Source organism: Gymnodraco acuticeps, unplaced genomic scaffold (genome assembly GCF_902827175.1).
Source record: "Gymnodraco acuticeps unplaced genomic scaffold, fGymAcu1.1, whole genome shotgun sequence".
NCBI lineage: Eukaryota > Metazoa > Chordata > Actinopteri > Perciformes > Bathydraconidae > Gymnodraco > Gymnodraco acuticeps.
The window spans coordinates 248,100-266,439 of record NW_022992138.1 but is presented as its reverse complement, the minus strand read 5'-3'; the positions used below and the strand labels follow the sequence as shown (position 1 = coordinate 266,439).

At 41.0% G+C, this 18,340-nt stretch overlaps 3 protein-coding genes across 3 annotated transcripts in view; 1 reads left to right on the top strand and 2 right to left on the bottom strand.

Moving 5' to 3' along the window:
- Window positions 1-14,022, bottom strand: part of LOC117538271 (solute carrier family 25 member 36-A-like) — a gene marked incomplete at its 5' end in the record, with an annotated part of 33,640 nt that extends 19,618 nt beyond the window's left edge. Inside the window, 3 exon segments of the mRNA XM_034203870.1 lie at window positions 406-506; window positions 8,166-8,243; window positions 13,858-14,022. Coding sequence (XP_034059761.1) covers window positions 406-506; window positions 8,166-8,243; window positions 13,858-14,022 — 344 coding nt within the window.
- LOC117538267 (oocyte zinc finger protein XlCOF6-like) overlaps window positions 1-18,340 on the bottom strand; it is a 115,981-nt gene that overhangs the window by 43,271 nt on the left and 54,370 nt on the right.
- LOC117538274 (gastrula zinc finger protein xLCGF3.1-like) overlaps window positions 14,198-18,340 on the top strand; it is a 5,846-nt gene continuing 1,703 nt past the window's right edge. The window contains exon 1 of the mRNA XM_034203874.1: window positions 14,198-14,241. Within this exon, the coding sequence (XP_034059765.1) occupies window positions 14,198-14,241 (44 nt within the window). The remainder of the gene's footprint in view (window positions 14,242-18,340) is intronic.

Sequence of the window (18,340 nt, the reverse complement as noted above, 5' to 3'; positions counted from 1 at the left end):
AGGAAGTATGACGCTGCGCTGTCAGTACGCTTCTCCATGTTTGTGATTGGTCAAATGTTGCTAACCCTGCCCCCAAACATATCCAGGGTATGTTGAACTGGATTCATAGTACAGGCCTCAGGAGTCTATTGAGTGGACTTGTTTGATTTTTTTTAATTAAATAACCTACTTTTTAAAAAAAAAAGGGCCTTGATGTGATTTCTGATAAAGCCTCCCTATCAAATATTTTCAAGCCCAATAATAACCTAAGGTACCATTTCAAAAGAATATCTCCGGGACATTGAAATATTCCCCATAAAGTTGACCTATTTTGTTCTAGTGGAAACTCTAAGGCACATGCTGGGGTTTGTGTTTCTGACAGTATGTCGAAAAGCATTGCGGTAAACGTCCACCCGTTGTAGTTACCTGCCATTCCAGCCGACACCATGTGTACCTGCGTGGAGTCGGGTTCAAACACACCGTTCAGTTTCTCTTTGGCCGTGGAGTAAGCAGCAAAGTAGATTGCTCTGTTGGCAAAAAAACACAAAAAGGTGAGTAATACATTTAACACAAGTACAAGGGGAAACAAGTTATACATGACATGTTTTTCTGCTGAAGTGTCAATACAATTAGTCCTGATGATGTGCCTCCGGTAGCTTTGTAGCCTTTAAATTACACAACATCAACAAATACAAGCGTCCTCATGTCAGCTTCAGCCTAATGAGCTTTGAAAAATTAATTCGGTGTAAAGCAGAGAGCGGAACCGGCAGCAAATCAGCTGGTTAGACACAGAGGCTACTCAGTACAAACAGCACGTCTTCATTATTTTCACTAATTAAAATAGGTCATAACCATCACATCTCAATAAAAACAACTGCTTCTGTTCTTTTTAACAGCATAATGTGCCGTGTGTTTGCTAATGAAGCTCATCAGTCACTTATAAGAGTGTTTGTGTGAGCGTACATCTTCAAATCTGCGTCACAGCTCCTCTGCATCAGCATTTATTCACGCAAGATGCCAACAAAACACTTCACATGTGCTAAGCACTGACATCTGCCTGCTGCAGCATTACCGCTTCCCACTGCCATTAGCGCCCACTTTGTTCCCGTCACTACCACCGAGCATGATTAATGAGCGTTAATGTTGTATATACAGTACATAGCATTAGCTAACTTCAGTCATTTACAGCAGGGGTTCCCAACCTTTATTGTTCCAAGGACCGGCAGATACATTAAAAAAGAATCGCGGACCGGTTGTCAATTTTAACTGATTTTAATATTTACTCACCACCAGCAGGTAGCAACAGAGGCTAATTGTATGTAACAGCCTGAACAAATACTAGAACAATATGCATCTAAAACATATTAACAACGTTTAAAAAAGAACCGGTGTCGTTTTTTGGTTTTTCGGAAAAACGGAAAACCAAAAATGTATGTGTGTGTGTGCGTGCGTGCGTGCGTGCGTGCGTGCGTGTGTGTGCGCGCGTGCGTGCGTGCGTGTGTGTGCGTGTGTGCCTGGCATTTGTTTTCAGAAGATATTATGATAGTGACGTTCGTTCCGGTGCACGTCCGACAGCATTTAGCACTACATCGAGATTAAGATTAAACTAATTTATTTTGGGAACACCCGCATATAGGCTACCTGTGGAGTTAGCCAGATGTGTGTAAATTACTGTTCATGGTCATTTGAAAACAAATGCCGGTGTCGGACAGACACAAACACACCGAACACACAGAGCTGAGCTGAGCAGAGTATACACACACACACATCATGCGCCTTGGTGACTGGACATCTCCTTCATAAAACTAATAAAAGGGGGAGTAATCGGGCAGTTCGATGTGTGTAGAGGTGTGTGTGGTTAACACGTAGCAGCCTGCAGTCACTCGCTGTTCTGATGAAGGTAAACACAGCGAAGGCGGTGCGTAAAAAGGCACAGCTCTCGGCGCGCTGGTGCTGCACTTCTCAGAGGCGGAGTATACGTCCGGCTGCCTCCTGGTGCTGCCTGCAGCCATTTCATGAAGTGAAGGAGGTTTTCCTTCTATAAAACAGCTGCGGGCAGCAGATACCGTGAGAGTCCCGGACATGAATTCATAGATCAAGGCAGACTGGTTTACTCTCCTGTTTTGCCAATCCCGTGCTTAAACAAATAGCTCTACACCCCTGGCCGACATGTCCTTAAAATGAAGTCTGAGTTTGAAATGTATCTCAAATAATGTATGCACTGCCATTTCCCTACATAAACATAACAGTCTGCAATTAAACGGTTGTCTCCTGTGCGCTCCTCTTACTTGGCGCACCGGTAACTTTCTCTGCGCACGAGAGGCTGAGACCAGGCTGAGCCGCCGAATCCCTCGGAACATCATAAAAGCCATTTTCAACGGTTTTCTGGTGAAAGATTAACTAGGCTACTGGATGAAATAATATGACTGGTATACTGTAGGTGCAACAATTATAACACTTTTTGAAAACAATATTATGATAAAATATTTTTATATATTTATAATTCTGCAAATATTACGATAAACTCACAGCTATTTCGCAGCCCGGCAGTAACACCTCTGCGGCCCGGTACCGGTCCGCGGACCGGGGGTTGGGAACCCCTGATTTACAGTATTTACAGGACACAGACCAAACGCTGTTGCCATGTTTGCGTGTAGAAACTGCTGAAAAGCCACGAAGATGAATGAGCATGTATTTCTAACACATTGTATGTGATAGGGTAAGGGGCGGGACATCTCTAAGCAGTTCACCAATCAGAGCAGACTGGGCTCTGGTTTCAGACAGAGGGTGAAAAGAGGTGCTGCAGCACAGGCAGTATGAGAAACGTAAAGAGCTTTTTGAACATTAAAGCATGGAGACATGTAGAGACACTACATACTGATATACACCTGAAAAGAGCAAAATAGGGCCTCTTTAACAAATAGTGTTATTCTTCTGATTTTAATATAAGAACACATTGTAATTTGACTAACATTTGGATTATTTGTGCAGCCCTAGTGGTTACATAACACCACTTTTTCTAACAGCCATGTCAGCCCTTATGTTGACAGATCAGCCTTGAAAGTACTGAGGCAAAGTGCCAAATGTTAATGAAACAACTGGCGTATAATAAGCACCGCTGTTATCAAAGCCCTGTAGGAAACTGATGAGATGACCTTGGTGTTTGTTTTGTATGACGTGCGCCACGGGTGCTGAGATACATTTATGAATACATGCACACTAGGGCTGTACCCGAATATCCGAATATTCGTTCGTTGGAGTACTATTCGGGTGTCAATTTCGTTATTTGGATATTCGTTTTGTTTGTTTATTTGTTTTTTTTCAAATTGAATTGATTGAAATCTCCAATATCAACGTAAGAGCTTGTGCCTCTTCGGGGGTGCTAACACTTAACCATAAATGTTATCGTTTACTTTCTCAGTCTTTATATGTAGATATTACTTTTCTCCGTCAAGTTGTTTCCAAAGCAACAACTTCCTGTCAACTGCGCTAACTCTCCTTCAAAATAAAAGCATGTCCATAAATAGGAAGCCAAGCCAAATTACACTCAAGTACTGGTCAATTTTGAATTTTGTGCTATTTTGATTCTATAACATGTTTTCTTTCAGGCTTTTGGAAGGAAAACGTACAAAATACACATTTAAGTGTTTATTTTACTATAGTTTGTCTATTTGCGTCTGTAGATTTCTCCTAAATTCACCAAAAGTTAGCATTCTAACGTAACATAAAGTACCGCGACCGCTGTGTGCACCATGTCAACAGAGGTATCGCTGGAAAGCTCCGTCTCTCCTGCACAATCTCATCGGATCCAAATATGGTCATTTCCTTTGTATCAGCAACCAATCGTGAAAGCACAAAGGGGTCTTAAACCAAGAAACGAAATCTCATTGGCTGGTGTAAATTTCTGACAACGTGATTCGTTCAGATGCGTCACGTGGTGTGCTAAAAACACTTCCTGGTTAGCTTTCCGCTAGAAATTGAAATCTCAAAATGGCAAAAGAACGGTGAAAAAAACTTTCACAGAGAAGATGACAACAATTGTCACTTGCACGAAGCAAGGTTATATAAAAAACAAATGACCCCGAACATGAAATACGTTCAAGGAGTGCGCAAGCTGTCATCCAAAGAACAGGAGGGTTTAGCTAGCGCCTCACTGCAATCTTTAAAGGTCGTTTTCTCAAAATGAGTTTTTTCTCCTACTCCGAGTTCGAAATGTCCACTTCAGTAGCACGTAGAGACACCAAACCTTCCAGTTATATTCCTATTAGGGCCGGGACTTTAACGCGTTAATTAAGATTAATTAATTACACAAAAATTAACGCGTTAAAAAAATTAACGCATTTTAATCGCACTTATTTTTGCACAGCGGAACGTTTCTCACTGGATGAGTTTCAGGCGTACCGATTATACTGGAGCACCAACTAACGTTCATGACTTCAGACAACAACAAACCACAGTGAACAACAGTGGGAAATGTTGTTTTAAAAAACGGAGGGATGGAAGCGTCGATAAGAGCACGGTTGTGTGCAAATTATGCAAAAAGGAATTCGCATATCACCGCAGCACATCAAGCCTCAAGTATCACCTGAATGCAAAACATATAGCAGCTAGCGTGGAAGCTAGCGTGGACGTTAGCCTCTTTTATCGCGTTCACACCAAAAAGAGCCGGTATTAAAATTAGTTAATGAGAACCTTTTTACCCCGACGAAAGTCCCTGCTAGAGAGCAGAGAGCTGCTAGAGAGCAGGGACTTTCGCACGGCTCTCTTGTGAGAAAAGAGCTATATTTCTGATTGGCTGGGCGGATTGCAAACCACGCCCCGTAAAACTCCCAAAAAGTTTTGTGAAGCCGCCATTTTATTATCCTCGCATTAGCATTATTAGCATTATCATTAGCCCAGCGCAGAAACGCAGAGAGACTAACTTATGGCAACACAAAATAAAACATGGGAGCGGTGGAGATGAGGAGGTGTCGGCGTTCTGGCGATTTACTCGGAAGGCTGCTGGGACTCCCAGCAGCTTCTACTGAAGCCAGTCCCCAACTCCGGGGACTTCCGGCCGGGGACTTTGGGCGGCAGTATACGCCGTGAAGTGGTTTGCGGCCTGCCAGTAAACCCAAAGTAGAAGAAGAAGTGACGTCAGCGGCTTCATTTGCCTAATCCTCCCCCAGGTTCAAAGAGTTCTCATGAACTAAATTCTCATGAACCTTTGTGGGAAAAGTACTGCGGTGTGAATGCGCCTAATGGTATACTAAAATCCATGTGAAAAAAAAATTGCTTCTCACTGTTCTTAGGTCAAATATGTATATGCAATTAAAAATGCGATTAATTTCGATTAATTAATTACAAAGCCTCTAATTAATTAGATTAATTTTTTTAATCGAGTCCCGGCCCTAATTCCTATCAATATTATGAAGGCTTTTACAGAAGGGTTTGTTCATATATCATTCATAGCCTGAATTATACAACATTGTATACCTAAAAACATGGCGAAAATGGATATTTTAGGGCTGTTGACAGTATTTTCTGATTTATGGAGTGATAAAAAGAGATATCCAATATCCCTTCTGTAAAAGCCTTAGATACTAATATGACTACAAAATGAAACAAGAATTTTGAACCTGGCCTTATCCAAAGTTCAGATTTCGATTCCTGAAATGTGCTAATGCACACATTTGATTTAAAGAGCACTGACTGAGCGGCATGTGGTTCCCTGGGCTTTAGATGTGTTCTCCTCGCAGTATCACACTCTTTCACAGTAGACATTTTGGCTACGTTCACATTACTGAGCTTAATGCTGCAGGATTTCATCTGGAGAGGGATAACGGCACTGGAGACACAATTTAGCAGATTAACAATGTTATCAAATGTTTATTTGTCAAAGAGATACTGAGTTTTGCAATTGACTTTACTAAGTAACTATTTAGTTGAAGACAAAACTAACAGAGTTGTGCAGGAATGAGTCAGCATTTTAGGGTTATGAAACAAGGTCTGTGTTTAACACAGGAATCCTGAAGTCAAATGTAAGACCTTTTAAGACCCTTTCCATACATTTTAAGACCTCATCGCCACTTTGAGTTTCAACCGGTTACATTGGCGACACGCACATTGACTATATACAGTATTGATTGTCCTTTCTCTTTATCTTCGAACCATTTGGACGCAGACTTAACGATGTTGTTTAGCAACCGGCGTAAACGGACCTTCGCGCGCTATCAAGCCGTGAGCGTGCGATGTCCTGTTCAGATGACGTCAAATCCAACGGGATGCCATCAATAAACTACACAGAATCACACTACACACCTACGCAACGATTACATTCAGGCACACTGTAGAATACAACCTCTCTGGACCATTTATAGACTTATTGAAAACAAGCTACAAAATGTAATACCTTGGAAAATGCCGTTTAATTCTTTTTAATAGCCTTAATTTTCGCTAAATTGATTTATCAACTTTTAATACTTTTTAAGACCCCGCGGACCCCCTGTGACACAAGCTGAGTAGAACAAGCTTTTGTTGTGTGAAATCAAATATGTCAGTAAATACCTCGCTGTGTCTTAAAAACAGTGGTTGCTAACAAGTGTCTAAATGAGACGACTAAACGTCATCACGCCAAACATTAGCCACCTTTAGCTTAGCGCTGGTGACGTGAAGTCATGTGACCAGGATGTAGTTAGCTTATAGCCTAACGTTTACACTTTGACTATAATAAAAGTGGTTTTAATGAGTGGACATTATCCTGTTGAACAAACATGTAAGTATCATGAGAATGTTTGACACAGATCTTATTTTCTTCCAATAGAAATATCCCATTGGCTTTTTGTCGAGGGAGCCCTTGCAATGCTAACCCGCGGGTTGTAAATGCATCATCCAGGGCTCGACATTAACGACTGCCCGATGGCCATCTAGTATTTAGCTCGGGCAATGAAGCCTCACATGCTGGTTGCCCGATCGAGCAATCTATTATGCCAGTATCATGCAGCTCGCGGATCCAGTATGAGTGACCCGACAGTAAAACTAAACATATCTATAACTAGTTACGGTAGTTTGAGAGGTCATTAAAATAGCTACGTGTGATATTCTAACCTGAAGTGTGTGTTTTGTTCGCTCACCGCTGCAGGTGATCATGCAGAGCTGCGTGTCGACTCGTCAGCAGCAGCTGATCTCTCTCTCCCGTCAGATTAGACTTCACTCGCGTTTATGTCCATATCGATCAGATCCAGCTAGTTCTAGCTAATGATAGGACTACCTGCTTATTAAAAGACACCTAAACAATAAGTGTCGCTATGCAACCGGGTGAGGCCACAAAGTATAGCGCAGCATTATGCATTTCTTTACATGCCCACCGGAACCCCGACGCATTACCAACAGATCAACGCACAATCAACCCATCCAGGACATCTCTTTCTCCACATTACGTGTTAGACATTAGAGTTGACTATTCTCGTCTGTCACATACTCTTCTTGTCTGTCACATAAGTGGCGCAACTGAAGCGGTATTGCGCTAAAGGGAAATTATTTTGACCGAAGAGATTTAGATTTGCCGGCTAACGGGAACTCTGACGTCGCCATTTTGTGTGCTTCGCGGATGCGCTCGGCTCCTCTCGACTGCTGCTCGGGTCTGCTCGGTCAGCTTCCGGATGAGGAGGCATTCGTTCGACCAACTTACAGTAGATAACATTACAAACATTTTTAACAGGGGCCATAATAGTGTAAATAATGTTTGTTTTGGTAGTAATAACTGAATGTAATGTTTTCTACTTTTTTACATCTGGGAAGGCATCTGCCTTCATCAGATGGAAAGTGTCTTGACCAACAACTTAAGTATTTCTTATAGCAGGGCATGCAAGCGAGCAAACACAAACAAGAACAAACAAGTGAAATGAAGAATACAATTGAAATTGTACTATATAATATTGTGGTGGTTCATCTTATAATTCAGTCTAGAGAACCAGACAGCATCTAAGACCTGCAAACATCTAAATGTTCTAGGGGGAGGCCCCCTAAACCCTGCGTGCGTCATTTCGTCCGCGCGCATTTTTCAGGGCAATCTCTATTGGGCTCAGAGCCATCTGTAAATTAGCTTAGATCCTTAATGTCATGCACTGCATCATCACTGCAACACTTTATAGCTCAATATGTACACATTGCTAAACATACGATGAGGATTAAAGGTGACAGCTTACCTAGAAGGTGCCACTCCCACCAGGTTTGGCCCCAGGCCCCTGAAGAGAGAGCGGTAACCCTCTTTCTTCAGGATCAACCTGAAAACAGAAAACACAGAAAAAAAGTAAGTACGTATTATAACTCCACCGTGCATGTTTTAGTTATGTTTAGGTTTGACTGGTGTGTTAACATTATTTCTACCAATATTGTCAGATTTCTGGAAGTTTTGTCTAATTTACAGATATAATTCCAATTAAAATATCAAGAACAAGAAATTTCAAAGTTTCTGTTTACGTATGTTTTTTCCGGGCCAACTGATCACCAGTGAATGAACCCAATTGTCTTGAAGATTGGTGGGGTGTAGTGTGATGATACTGGGTCCATTCAATCTACATTTAGAGATATTAGAGCAGGGGTGGGGAACCTTTTTCCTCTCAAGGGCCATTTCAATTTTTTCAACATCCTCAGAGGGCCGTACAAATTATTGACCTCTGCTTAAAAAAACTAAAATCACAGCCCATTCATTTCGCCTTTCATTCATGCTGTGCAAAGAAAAAGCAAACTCTGAATCCAGATATCTTGCCATGACTCGCGCATGCACGTGCAGGGTGTGGCATGACCACCAAAACAGAAAGATATGGACACAAGATGTGTGCAAATGTATTTAGTTTCCTGTCCATGTGGACATGATGTAAGTGGGGGGGGGGGGGGGGGGGGGGGGGGGGGGGGGACCTAACCTGTTAAATGTTGAAGTTAAAAGCATCAATCTGGTTCACTTTGAGAGCAACATTAGGAGATCTATGGATACATCTCTCAACACCCAGATGAAACAGAACTGTAAACAGATTTTATTTTTCTTTATGGATATTTTACAAATCACTTAAAACTGTATTCTTCTTTATTAATAACAACTTTTTTACTGTCATATAGTATTGTATACCTGTTTACTTTATTCTCTTATGTTTTTATAACTATAATGATCATATAAAGATGTGCCTTCACCTCACTGGTTGTAGAAAAAGCTTCTTATATTCGTTAGCATAGCTAGCTAACCAGATGCTAATAACAACAGTTATTGACTGTATGATCAGAATGACAGATGAACAGATCGCCACTGGGCTTTCAACTAAAGACACAGCCACGCAGAAACTGCGGCATGTGTACGGCTCCTTATGGGTACCGTGCTGGAGAGACGTTCTGGTGCTCTCCGTCAGCACTACAGCCCTGCCAGACGAGACATATACCACGTGATGACACGTTAGGCGCGTGTTGTGTTCAAGGACCCTGACCTTGGGCAGGAAAAACAGACACTCGCTTGTTTAATCTTTTTGCGGTCTAGATTTCTTTAATTTTTTTCTTTTTTGCGTGTGTTTATAAATTACCAAATGGAAGGGCTGCTCAATTAATCGTATTTTAAATCGCGATTACGTTTATGGCTTGCAACGATTACGAAAACAACGTAATCGAAATAAAACGATTTTTTTTATTTTTTTTTCAGTTGAGTTATACTTAAAGTTCAGGGAAATCAACGGTTAAAAACACTGTTCAAATGTGTTTTCTCCAATAAATTGATGTTTTCAAAGTAGATGGATAATCGTTTTGAATAATCGTGATATCAATTATTGATCAGTGGAGTGAGTGGAATATGTTTTACCAAAATGTTGGCTATATGTTAAGGAGTTTTCAGGTTGTGACCGTGCACTGCAACATGTTTGTTGATCTTGTTTATTGGTATTTATTATTTTGATATTATTTATTAAAATGTAGACATGAATGTATAATTTACTTTATTTTGTATTGGTTTTTCAGGTGATTACCCTGAACATATAATTCAACAGTTAAAAAGTTCAAATTATTATTTGTATTTGTTTTAAAGTACAATAAATGGACGTTTTCAAAGTCAATGAATAATCAAATTTAATAATCGCAAATTCAATTATTGACCCAAATAATCGAGATTATGATTTTTGCCATAATCGAGCAGCCCTACTAAAAATGGTCTCACGGTCCGTATACGGTCCCCACCCCTGCTTTAACACAATGGGAGTTATCTGAGAGTCACCTTTTTTAATCTACACATTGCAGCAATGGTTTCACACTGTTGGTGGTAACAAGGGAACGCGCCTACAAAAGCAGCGAGAAGAAGTCTCAAAGCAAGTTATTATGGATAGTTATCAATGCAGGCTAGGTTATCTACTTTACAAATGCATTATGAGAAAGTAAGTGCATTCAACAGATGTAAGACTTCAAGTAACACCCACAGGTCACTTTCAATTTCGTAACCGTATGAATATGGCGACCCTGGATCTAGCACCACCTTGAAGGCAAAGTTTCCATCCCAAATGTAAGGTAAAGGTTGTCCTGACATCTCACGAGAACATTAACATATCAGGACTAACCCTTGTTATAAATACAACATGGCCTTTCTCTGTCCTTCCACTTTAGGAGGAACTTTAGCCTACATGCAAAGCCCTCACCCCAGTCAGCAGCTAACAATAGAAAGATGGTCAGTTGTTTGTCCGTTTAAAATGCTTTTGTATTGAGGAGGGTATACACCAATAGTTGTAGGGGACACACCAAACGGAAGGGTTACCAGTTACTAGCAGCCATAAGAGTTTCCAATTGAATGGTGTTTGTGAAGAGCTTATGCAAAGCAGATGTGCTCCTGTCTTCTGAGCTCAGTTTGTGCCGTGTCCTGACGCTGCTGTGCAAATCAGTGAAATTAATTTCATGCCGCCTCACTGACCGCTAATGCCTGCAATATGTCGTGATGTTTTTGATTGGTAGTGGCTGCAGGCTACATAATGCTCCGTCTTATTTTATAATAACAAACTTGACGAAGATATGTCTGCTACCTTTGTGTCTCGCAAGGAACTTAATCTACTACGAAACAACGTAAATGACCAGGAGGCATTTTAGCATGTGTTTGAAACACTGGTAACACTTGGATTTTGATAATATTCCAAAATGTATTTAGTGGGGATTATTCTGCCAGACGACAGAATGAAGTCTCTGCTGTTACAGTGACTGGCATTTTATTTCAATGTAACTTAACTCAGTGGATTTGAGAAGTGGCATGGTGTCAACAATTTAGAAGAAGCCAGCCATTCTCTTCTTCTTCACGGAGCGGATCTAAATTTCCTTTAACATCACAACTGGGAATCCACTCAAATCAAAGATGCATTTTGAATAATTAAACATAACGTAGGGAAAGGCCTGTCACAACTGACCACAAAGAGTCCTGAGGTATCAAAGATTTAGGAACATCTTAAAAGATAACAGAACAGTTGGATTTTTTAAATAACATTTCCTGTTTGGCTAAAGCGATTGTGTATGGTTTTCCCAAAGAGAGAGGGTTTCAGGGACCAAACAGCAAAGAAATGGTGCCTGAAGAAGGAACCCAAAGCTCTGTTAGAACAGGGAGGAGGAACCACGAGCTACATCTAACTCACATTGGTTAAAACTCAGACAATCGTCATCAGTGTTTCCGCCAGGGGGGCGTCTTGCCGTCATTTGACGCCCTTATTCAGCTCGGAACGCCCCGAACTGGAGCCGAGGGCGTCCAAAAAAATAAATACTTTGAGAGAAGAACGAGTTTTTATCGCTTTAAATGACGAAAAGGAAAAAGGACATCCCTCTGTTGGAGGGGCAAAGGAGTCTGGTGGGATTATTTTCACCGCCAGCAAAGCACGTTCCTGTGACAACAAAAAACAAAACATCGCCGCATCTTCCAAGGACCGTGCCAGGAGGGGTGTCCCCGTCGGCAAGGAAACGTAAAGAGATAGTATAAGGGACGGCGCAATTCAAAATTGTGTGTATGCAAACGTAAAGAGATAGTATAAGGGACGGCTCAATTCAAAATTGTGTGTGTGTGTGCATACGTAAAGAGATAGTATAAGGGACGGCTCAATTCAAAATTGTGTGTGTGTGTGCATACGTAAAGAGATAGTATCTATAAGGGACGGCTCAATTCAAAATGCAAGTCACGCCACACGACGCCACACGCCTCTCGGGGTGGACGCCCTCTCAGCCCTGGACTGGCGGAAACACTGATCATAATAAACACGGGTTACTGAGGTGTAAGTTAAGACATCATTTTGTAGAATGCATGCAAATAATGCATCGGGTGTACGACGTAGCAATGTCCCACAAACCTTGTTTCAGAATATTTACACACACTTATTTTCCCAACTGTTTTCTTTGCAGTCTGCCCGTCACCACCACCAGGTTTTAGCCAGAGCAAACTAATTAACCGAATAGCAAATTGCACTCAACAAGCTGAACTAAAAGCTGACAGTATAAAACAGTTTCGCTTCATTAGAAATAAGCTAAATCTTGTAGACGGTGCGGCTCAGACGTAAAAGCTGGCTGTCGTCCCTTCTATGTCTTAAACTCTTTTCTAAATCGCACTTGTTTTGGATGTCAGGAATAATATGCCTTTTATTTTACAAATTCCAGGAAGATAAGATATCATTTATGTAGTTATACATGTATGGATTCACGGTCTATTCTATTTAACACATACACTAATATTAATCCTGTGAAGAATTGACAAATGTATAGATATTTTTTAAATAAGCTAAAACTAGCAGACCTCGTGGCTGAGATGTAAAACCTGGCTGTCGTTCCTTCCAGCAGTATTTAACTATGTTCTATATTGCACTTGTTTTGATGTCAGGAATAATATGCACATTTATTTTACACATCCCAGGAAGATAGGATTTTATTTATTTATTTATAGATGTATGGATTTGCAGTTGCTGCTTGGGAAACTTTGAGTTATATTTAACAATATTAAAATGAATACAGAACAAGATAAAACATTAGGGATGCACTGATCTGGAATTTATAACTAGTGTAGCTTGTTCCAGATGTGGATAAAATAGTGTGTTAGGTCTAACTCTTAGTGTGTGTCGCTCCGCTCACCGGTCCGTCACAGTGTGCTTCACACACGTTGCATACCGCTATTTTAATGTCTTTTTCGGACATCTTAAAATACCGGCCCGGTGAAGCCATTTTGACGAGCTATTTTTGCCGCGCACTGAGAAAAGTGTCATGTACTTTACGACATGTGATCGGCTCTCCTGATCGGCCTTTATAGAGAGCACCGATCGATAACGATTGGCGGCCGATCGATCGGAGCATCCCTATAGGACATCTACAGCAGTGTTTCTTAAACTCCACAAATATCCAAAATCGCATCGTTGTTCTAGAACAGATTACAAATCGCCTGAAAAGGGTACAAACAAGTGGCAACATGTGTGATGAAGGTGTTGTGCTGGGCCATATCATGCAATCGAAACAATATCATGAAACTTTAGCTCGCTCTATTGCGGAGATATTCCCGCCAGAGTGCGGAAAACCTAAATGTATTTATTTATTTTAAATGTGAAATGTTACCAATATACTCACGGACCACTAGGGGGCGCTCACGGAGAAGCACTGATCTACAGTGATAATATGTTCAAATGAAATGTAAAATGAAAGTAAAATAGAAAAGAAATACAGTACAACATGGACAAAGATACCAGTGACCATTGAAAGTTAACCCAAATTACAAAAGAGAGGTTTTTAAAATGTGCTTTTAAACATTACAAGGGAGTTTGCTGTTCTAAATTGCAATAGTACTGCACTGATAAGGAATGGATAATAAGTAAGACGTGTAGAATCGATAAGGCGGTGTGACGGGGGTAAATGTAATGGAGTACTCACCTGAGGCAGGGCAGGGGGCCGGGGGGGGACATGCGGGCCACACTGGCCCCGTTGACAGTGCTGAGCTGGACCTCAGACATATAGAAGTTGATGGTGGACGACTGCAGACGGGTCTTCACGACCTCCAGAGGACACGTCACTATGGCTCCCACCGTGCCCCCACATCTGGAAGGAGAGACACATATGGAAAAAATGTTTAGCTAACAAGTCTCAGCTGACAGGACAAGACTGAAGTGTCGTTGTTCGATGGTGTCAACGGTCAGGGTGGAACGTGTGCAACGTGTTAATGTTCAGGCATCAGTTAATTAGCCGATGATGTGGTGGGTTAGTTGGAATTCGGATGACGCCTGGCACGCAGTCACGATCTGGCAAAGTGTGGGAACAGTGAGACGGTCAGGAATGCTTTGTGTTAATGACAACAAGCTTTTACTCAGTGCCACACCTCTTTGAAAAATCACACATGTATGTAGTTTTACACGAGGGTGAACCAAGCAGATTCGGTTTTTAAGATCAACATTAGGAACATTTTGTTGTTAAAAAATAAATGTTTGTAGAGATGTTATAATAATAACACATTTTATTTAAGGCACCTTTCATGACACGGTACAATTTGTTAAAGGTATCATGTCATGCTTTTCCGGTTATCACCCGTCCCCTTGTGTTATAAAGGTTTTTCTGCATGTGAACACTCTGCAGGACACACACACACACACACACACACACACACACACAGCACACACACACACACACACACACACACACACACACACACACACACAGCACACACACACACACCACACACACACACACACACCACACACACACACACACACACACACACACACACCACACACACACACACACACACACACACACACACACACACACACACACACACACACACACACACACACACACACAACACACACACACACACACACACACACACACACACACACACACACACAACACAAGGGCTGTGCGATTATGGCAAAAATCATAATCACGATTATTTGGTCAATAATTGATATCACGATTATTTTGACGATTATTCATTGACCATTTATTGAACTTTAAAACAAATAATATTTTACCAATAAACAAGATCAATAAATATGTTGGAGCGCACTTCCAAAACCATACTAAACATATATTAATATGATAAATAAAAATAAATTAGACCCAAATAAATGAAATCAAACATGTTGCAGTGCACTGGCACAACCTACTGAAAACTCCTTAACATATAGCCAACATTTTGGTAAAACATATTCCACTCAGTTAAACGTTGAAGGCTGGCCAACCGTCATGGTCCAGAAGTAACAGGAAATAAATGTTGAACTACAATTTAAGACCAAATAAAAATGTTTAGGCCACCATGGTCACACCATGCTGGTAGGGCTGCTCGTGTCATCTCTTAAAGATGTTTTGCAAGAAACACCAGCCTGTTTACATGGTCTGGTTTCAGAGATGAGCGCAGGCAGGTGACGATATTGCCACCTGTACTGAAGACCCTCTCTGAAGAGGAACTTGTGGCAGTGCTGCCACATATGACACAGGAACAAAGAAAAGACTCTGAACCCTTTCTTTGCCATTATATAAAAATAGTGTTGCTACAAAAGTATAAATTAGGCTTACTAATAAGACAACTCAGATCTGAAGCTACACAGTAATCTGCTGCAGCAACAGTGCAATAAAAAAGACAACATTAATAGAATCAAACCCATTTTTTGTTGCATTTTATTAGAGTATAAAAAGAAATGCCTTTAAAATAGGATGCAAGCAACACTAGTTTCTGAACTGATAGACTATAATCAATTTAAACAGAACAGATCTTAATGTTTGCATTCTTATACCATTTTGTACAATAATTATCATGAATAAATTCAAACAAACTAAAACTTACAGCAGATTAATAACGGTATCTAAATTGAGTTTTTATTATATCAAAAACCTGTTGAAATGCTGCTGTTATTTTTACTGTCCCACAAAAGCGCGTCGGCAGCCTCCAGGAATGCTTCTTTCACAACTTCGCCGTCTTCGAAAGACTTCATGTGTTTCGCAAGAACACTGACTTTCAGGCCCCTCCCCTTTTGGAGCGTAGGGCAGAATTAGGAGGGAATTCCGTCTCGTAGCGTTTGTGCACTGTTTTGAAATGCCGCTCCTAAATTACCCTTCTTCGATAAAGCCACGCTCGCATTGCAGATGAGACAGATGGACTTTGAATTGGAATAGATACAAAAATAATGACCCTCCCACTTGGAGTGCAAATTATATATTTTGGGCTTTTTTGCTTCTGCCATAATTGCGGTCTTGTGTGTGTGCGGACTGTCACTCCTGTTGACCATCCATGCTGTTGACACGACAACGTCAGCGAACTAGTGCACTGCTCACCAGCCACGCCCGGACACATGGGGTGAGGCCGGCCAATCACAAAGCTTTGATGCGTTCAAGTGCATTATTCTGGCACAGGAAGATTATGTTATAGGACATTAACGATAAAACAGAATATTGTTGTTCTATTTTTAGACACATCTCGCGATCGACTGGGAATCTCCCCGCGACCCTTCTTTTTAACGAGTTGCTGCTCTTGTTCTGACATCTTCGCTTGCGCTGAACACTCACAACACATGTCACTCCCACGTGGCCGAGTGGGCTTTTAGGGAGGGGCGAAAGCGCACCCAGCAAAATAATCGTATTTTGTCAATTATGCTGTTTTCATAATCGTCGCAAACCATAATCGTAATCGCGATTAAAATACGATTAATTGCACAACACACACACACACACACACACACACACACACACACACACACACACACACACACACACACACACACACACACACACACACACACACACACACACACACACACACACACACACACACACACACACACACACACACACACACACACACACACACACACACACACACACACACACAACACACACACACACACACACACACACACACACACACACACACACACACACACACACACACACACACACACACACACACACACACACACACACACACACACACACACACACACACACACACACACACACACACACACACACACACACGACGCCCTGTGTAAACAATGAGCAGCTCCGGTGTTTCAGGTAAATAACCTTCTTAGGTAAGAATTGCAAATACAACTGATTACAGCGAACACAAAACAATATCTGCGTGGATCAGGCCTAACGGGAAGAATCGGACTGAGACAGGACTGCACTGTAGGACACAGCCAAGCTAGAGGATTTATTTTTTAATCGAGAGCGACAGGAGTTATCTTTAGTTAGGTTTCATTTTCAAACAGCATCCAAGCATAAATACAAAGTCCTGTCAACATAGTTGTTGGCAGAGTGGGCTGATCTCTGGCAGTTACAGAAGGAACCACAGAGAGGTCATTGGCAGAGGGAAAGCATGCATGTCAAATGAGTCACTTTATTCTCACTGAAGCTCATGCTTGATATGCAACTCTATCCTTAACGCGCGTGGACACTTTAAACCATTATGCTGATTTAATAGATACAATATAATAGAAAACGCCCAATTGCCCTCAAAAAGATAAACATGTCCAAACTCATTACCCTGGTCTGCTGGAGGCCATTATAAATCATTTGACACTTTTTAAGATTGCTATGCATCAGTGTAATGAAATGGATCTGATTTTAGGGAGTGGTGTTAGTTACTAAGTAGATTAGTTACTAAGTAGATTAGTTACTAAGTAGATTAGTTACTAAGTAGATTTCCATTTGTTCTCCTCCACTACAGTTCAGAGGTACATGGTGTACTTCTACTCCACTACAATTCAGAGGTACATGGTGTACTTCTACTCCACTACATGTATTTAATACCTTTAGTTACTTCACAGATGTGGATGAATGATGTGAAATATAATCAAGTGTTAATCAGACTTTAGTTCCACCTGGAGTAAATCCACCAGCTACCCTGCAGTATACAAAGCCATTCAAACTAGCTGCACCTTCACCAGCTTTGAGAACACTTTCATGATCAATCATTATAAAACATATCATATATATTATTCTGAAATGGACCAATCTGCACAAAGACTACTTTCACTGTCGCTACTTTCACTATATTTTGATGACAATACTTTTCTACTTTCACTTGAGGAACATTTTGAATGCAGGACTTTTACATGTTACAAGATCTAAGTACTTCTGTCACTTCTGGTTTAAGGCCATACTTTGAGGCTGTATGTAAGATATGATTAGGCAGCAACGTGTGCAATATAACCTTTCATTAACGATGTTAGATTGCATTTAATCCAGATCTTGAGTGACAGTCTGATGTTTGTTGATATGCACTAACGTCATGAACAACACAGAGCTGTTACATAAAGCACGCTTTTAAAAAGTAACACTGTACACAGAATGCTATTTTTGAGTTTAATCTTCAGAAAACGTCTATTTCTCGGTAGGAAGCTTCAAAAAAGATCACGCTTCC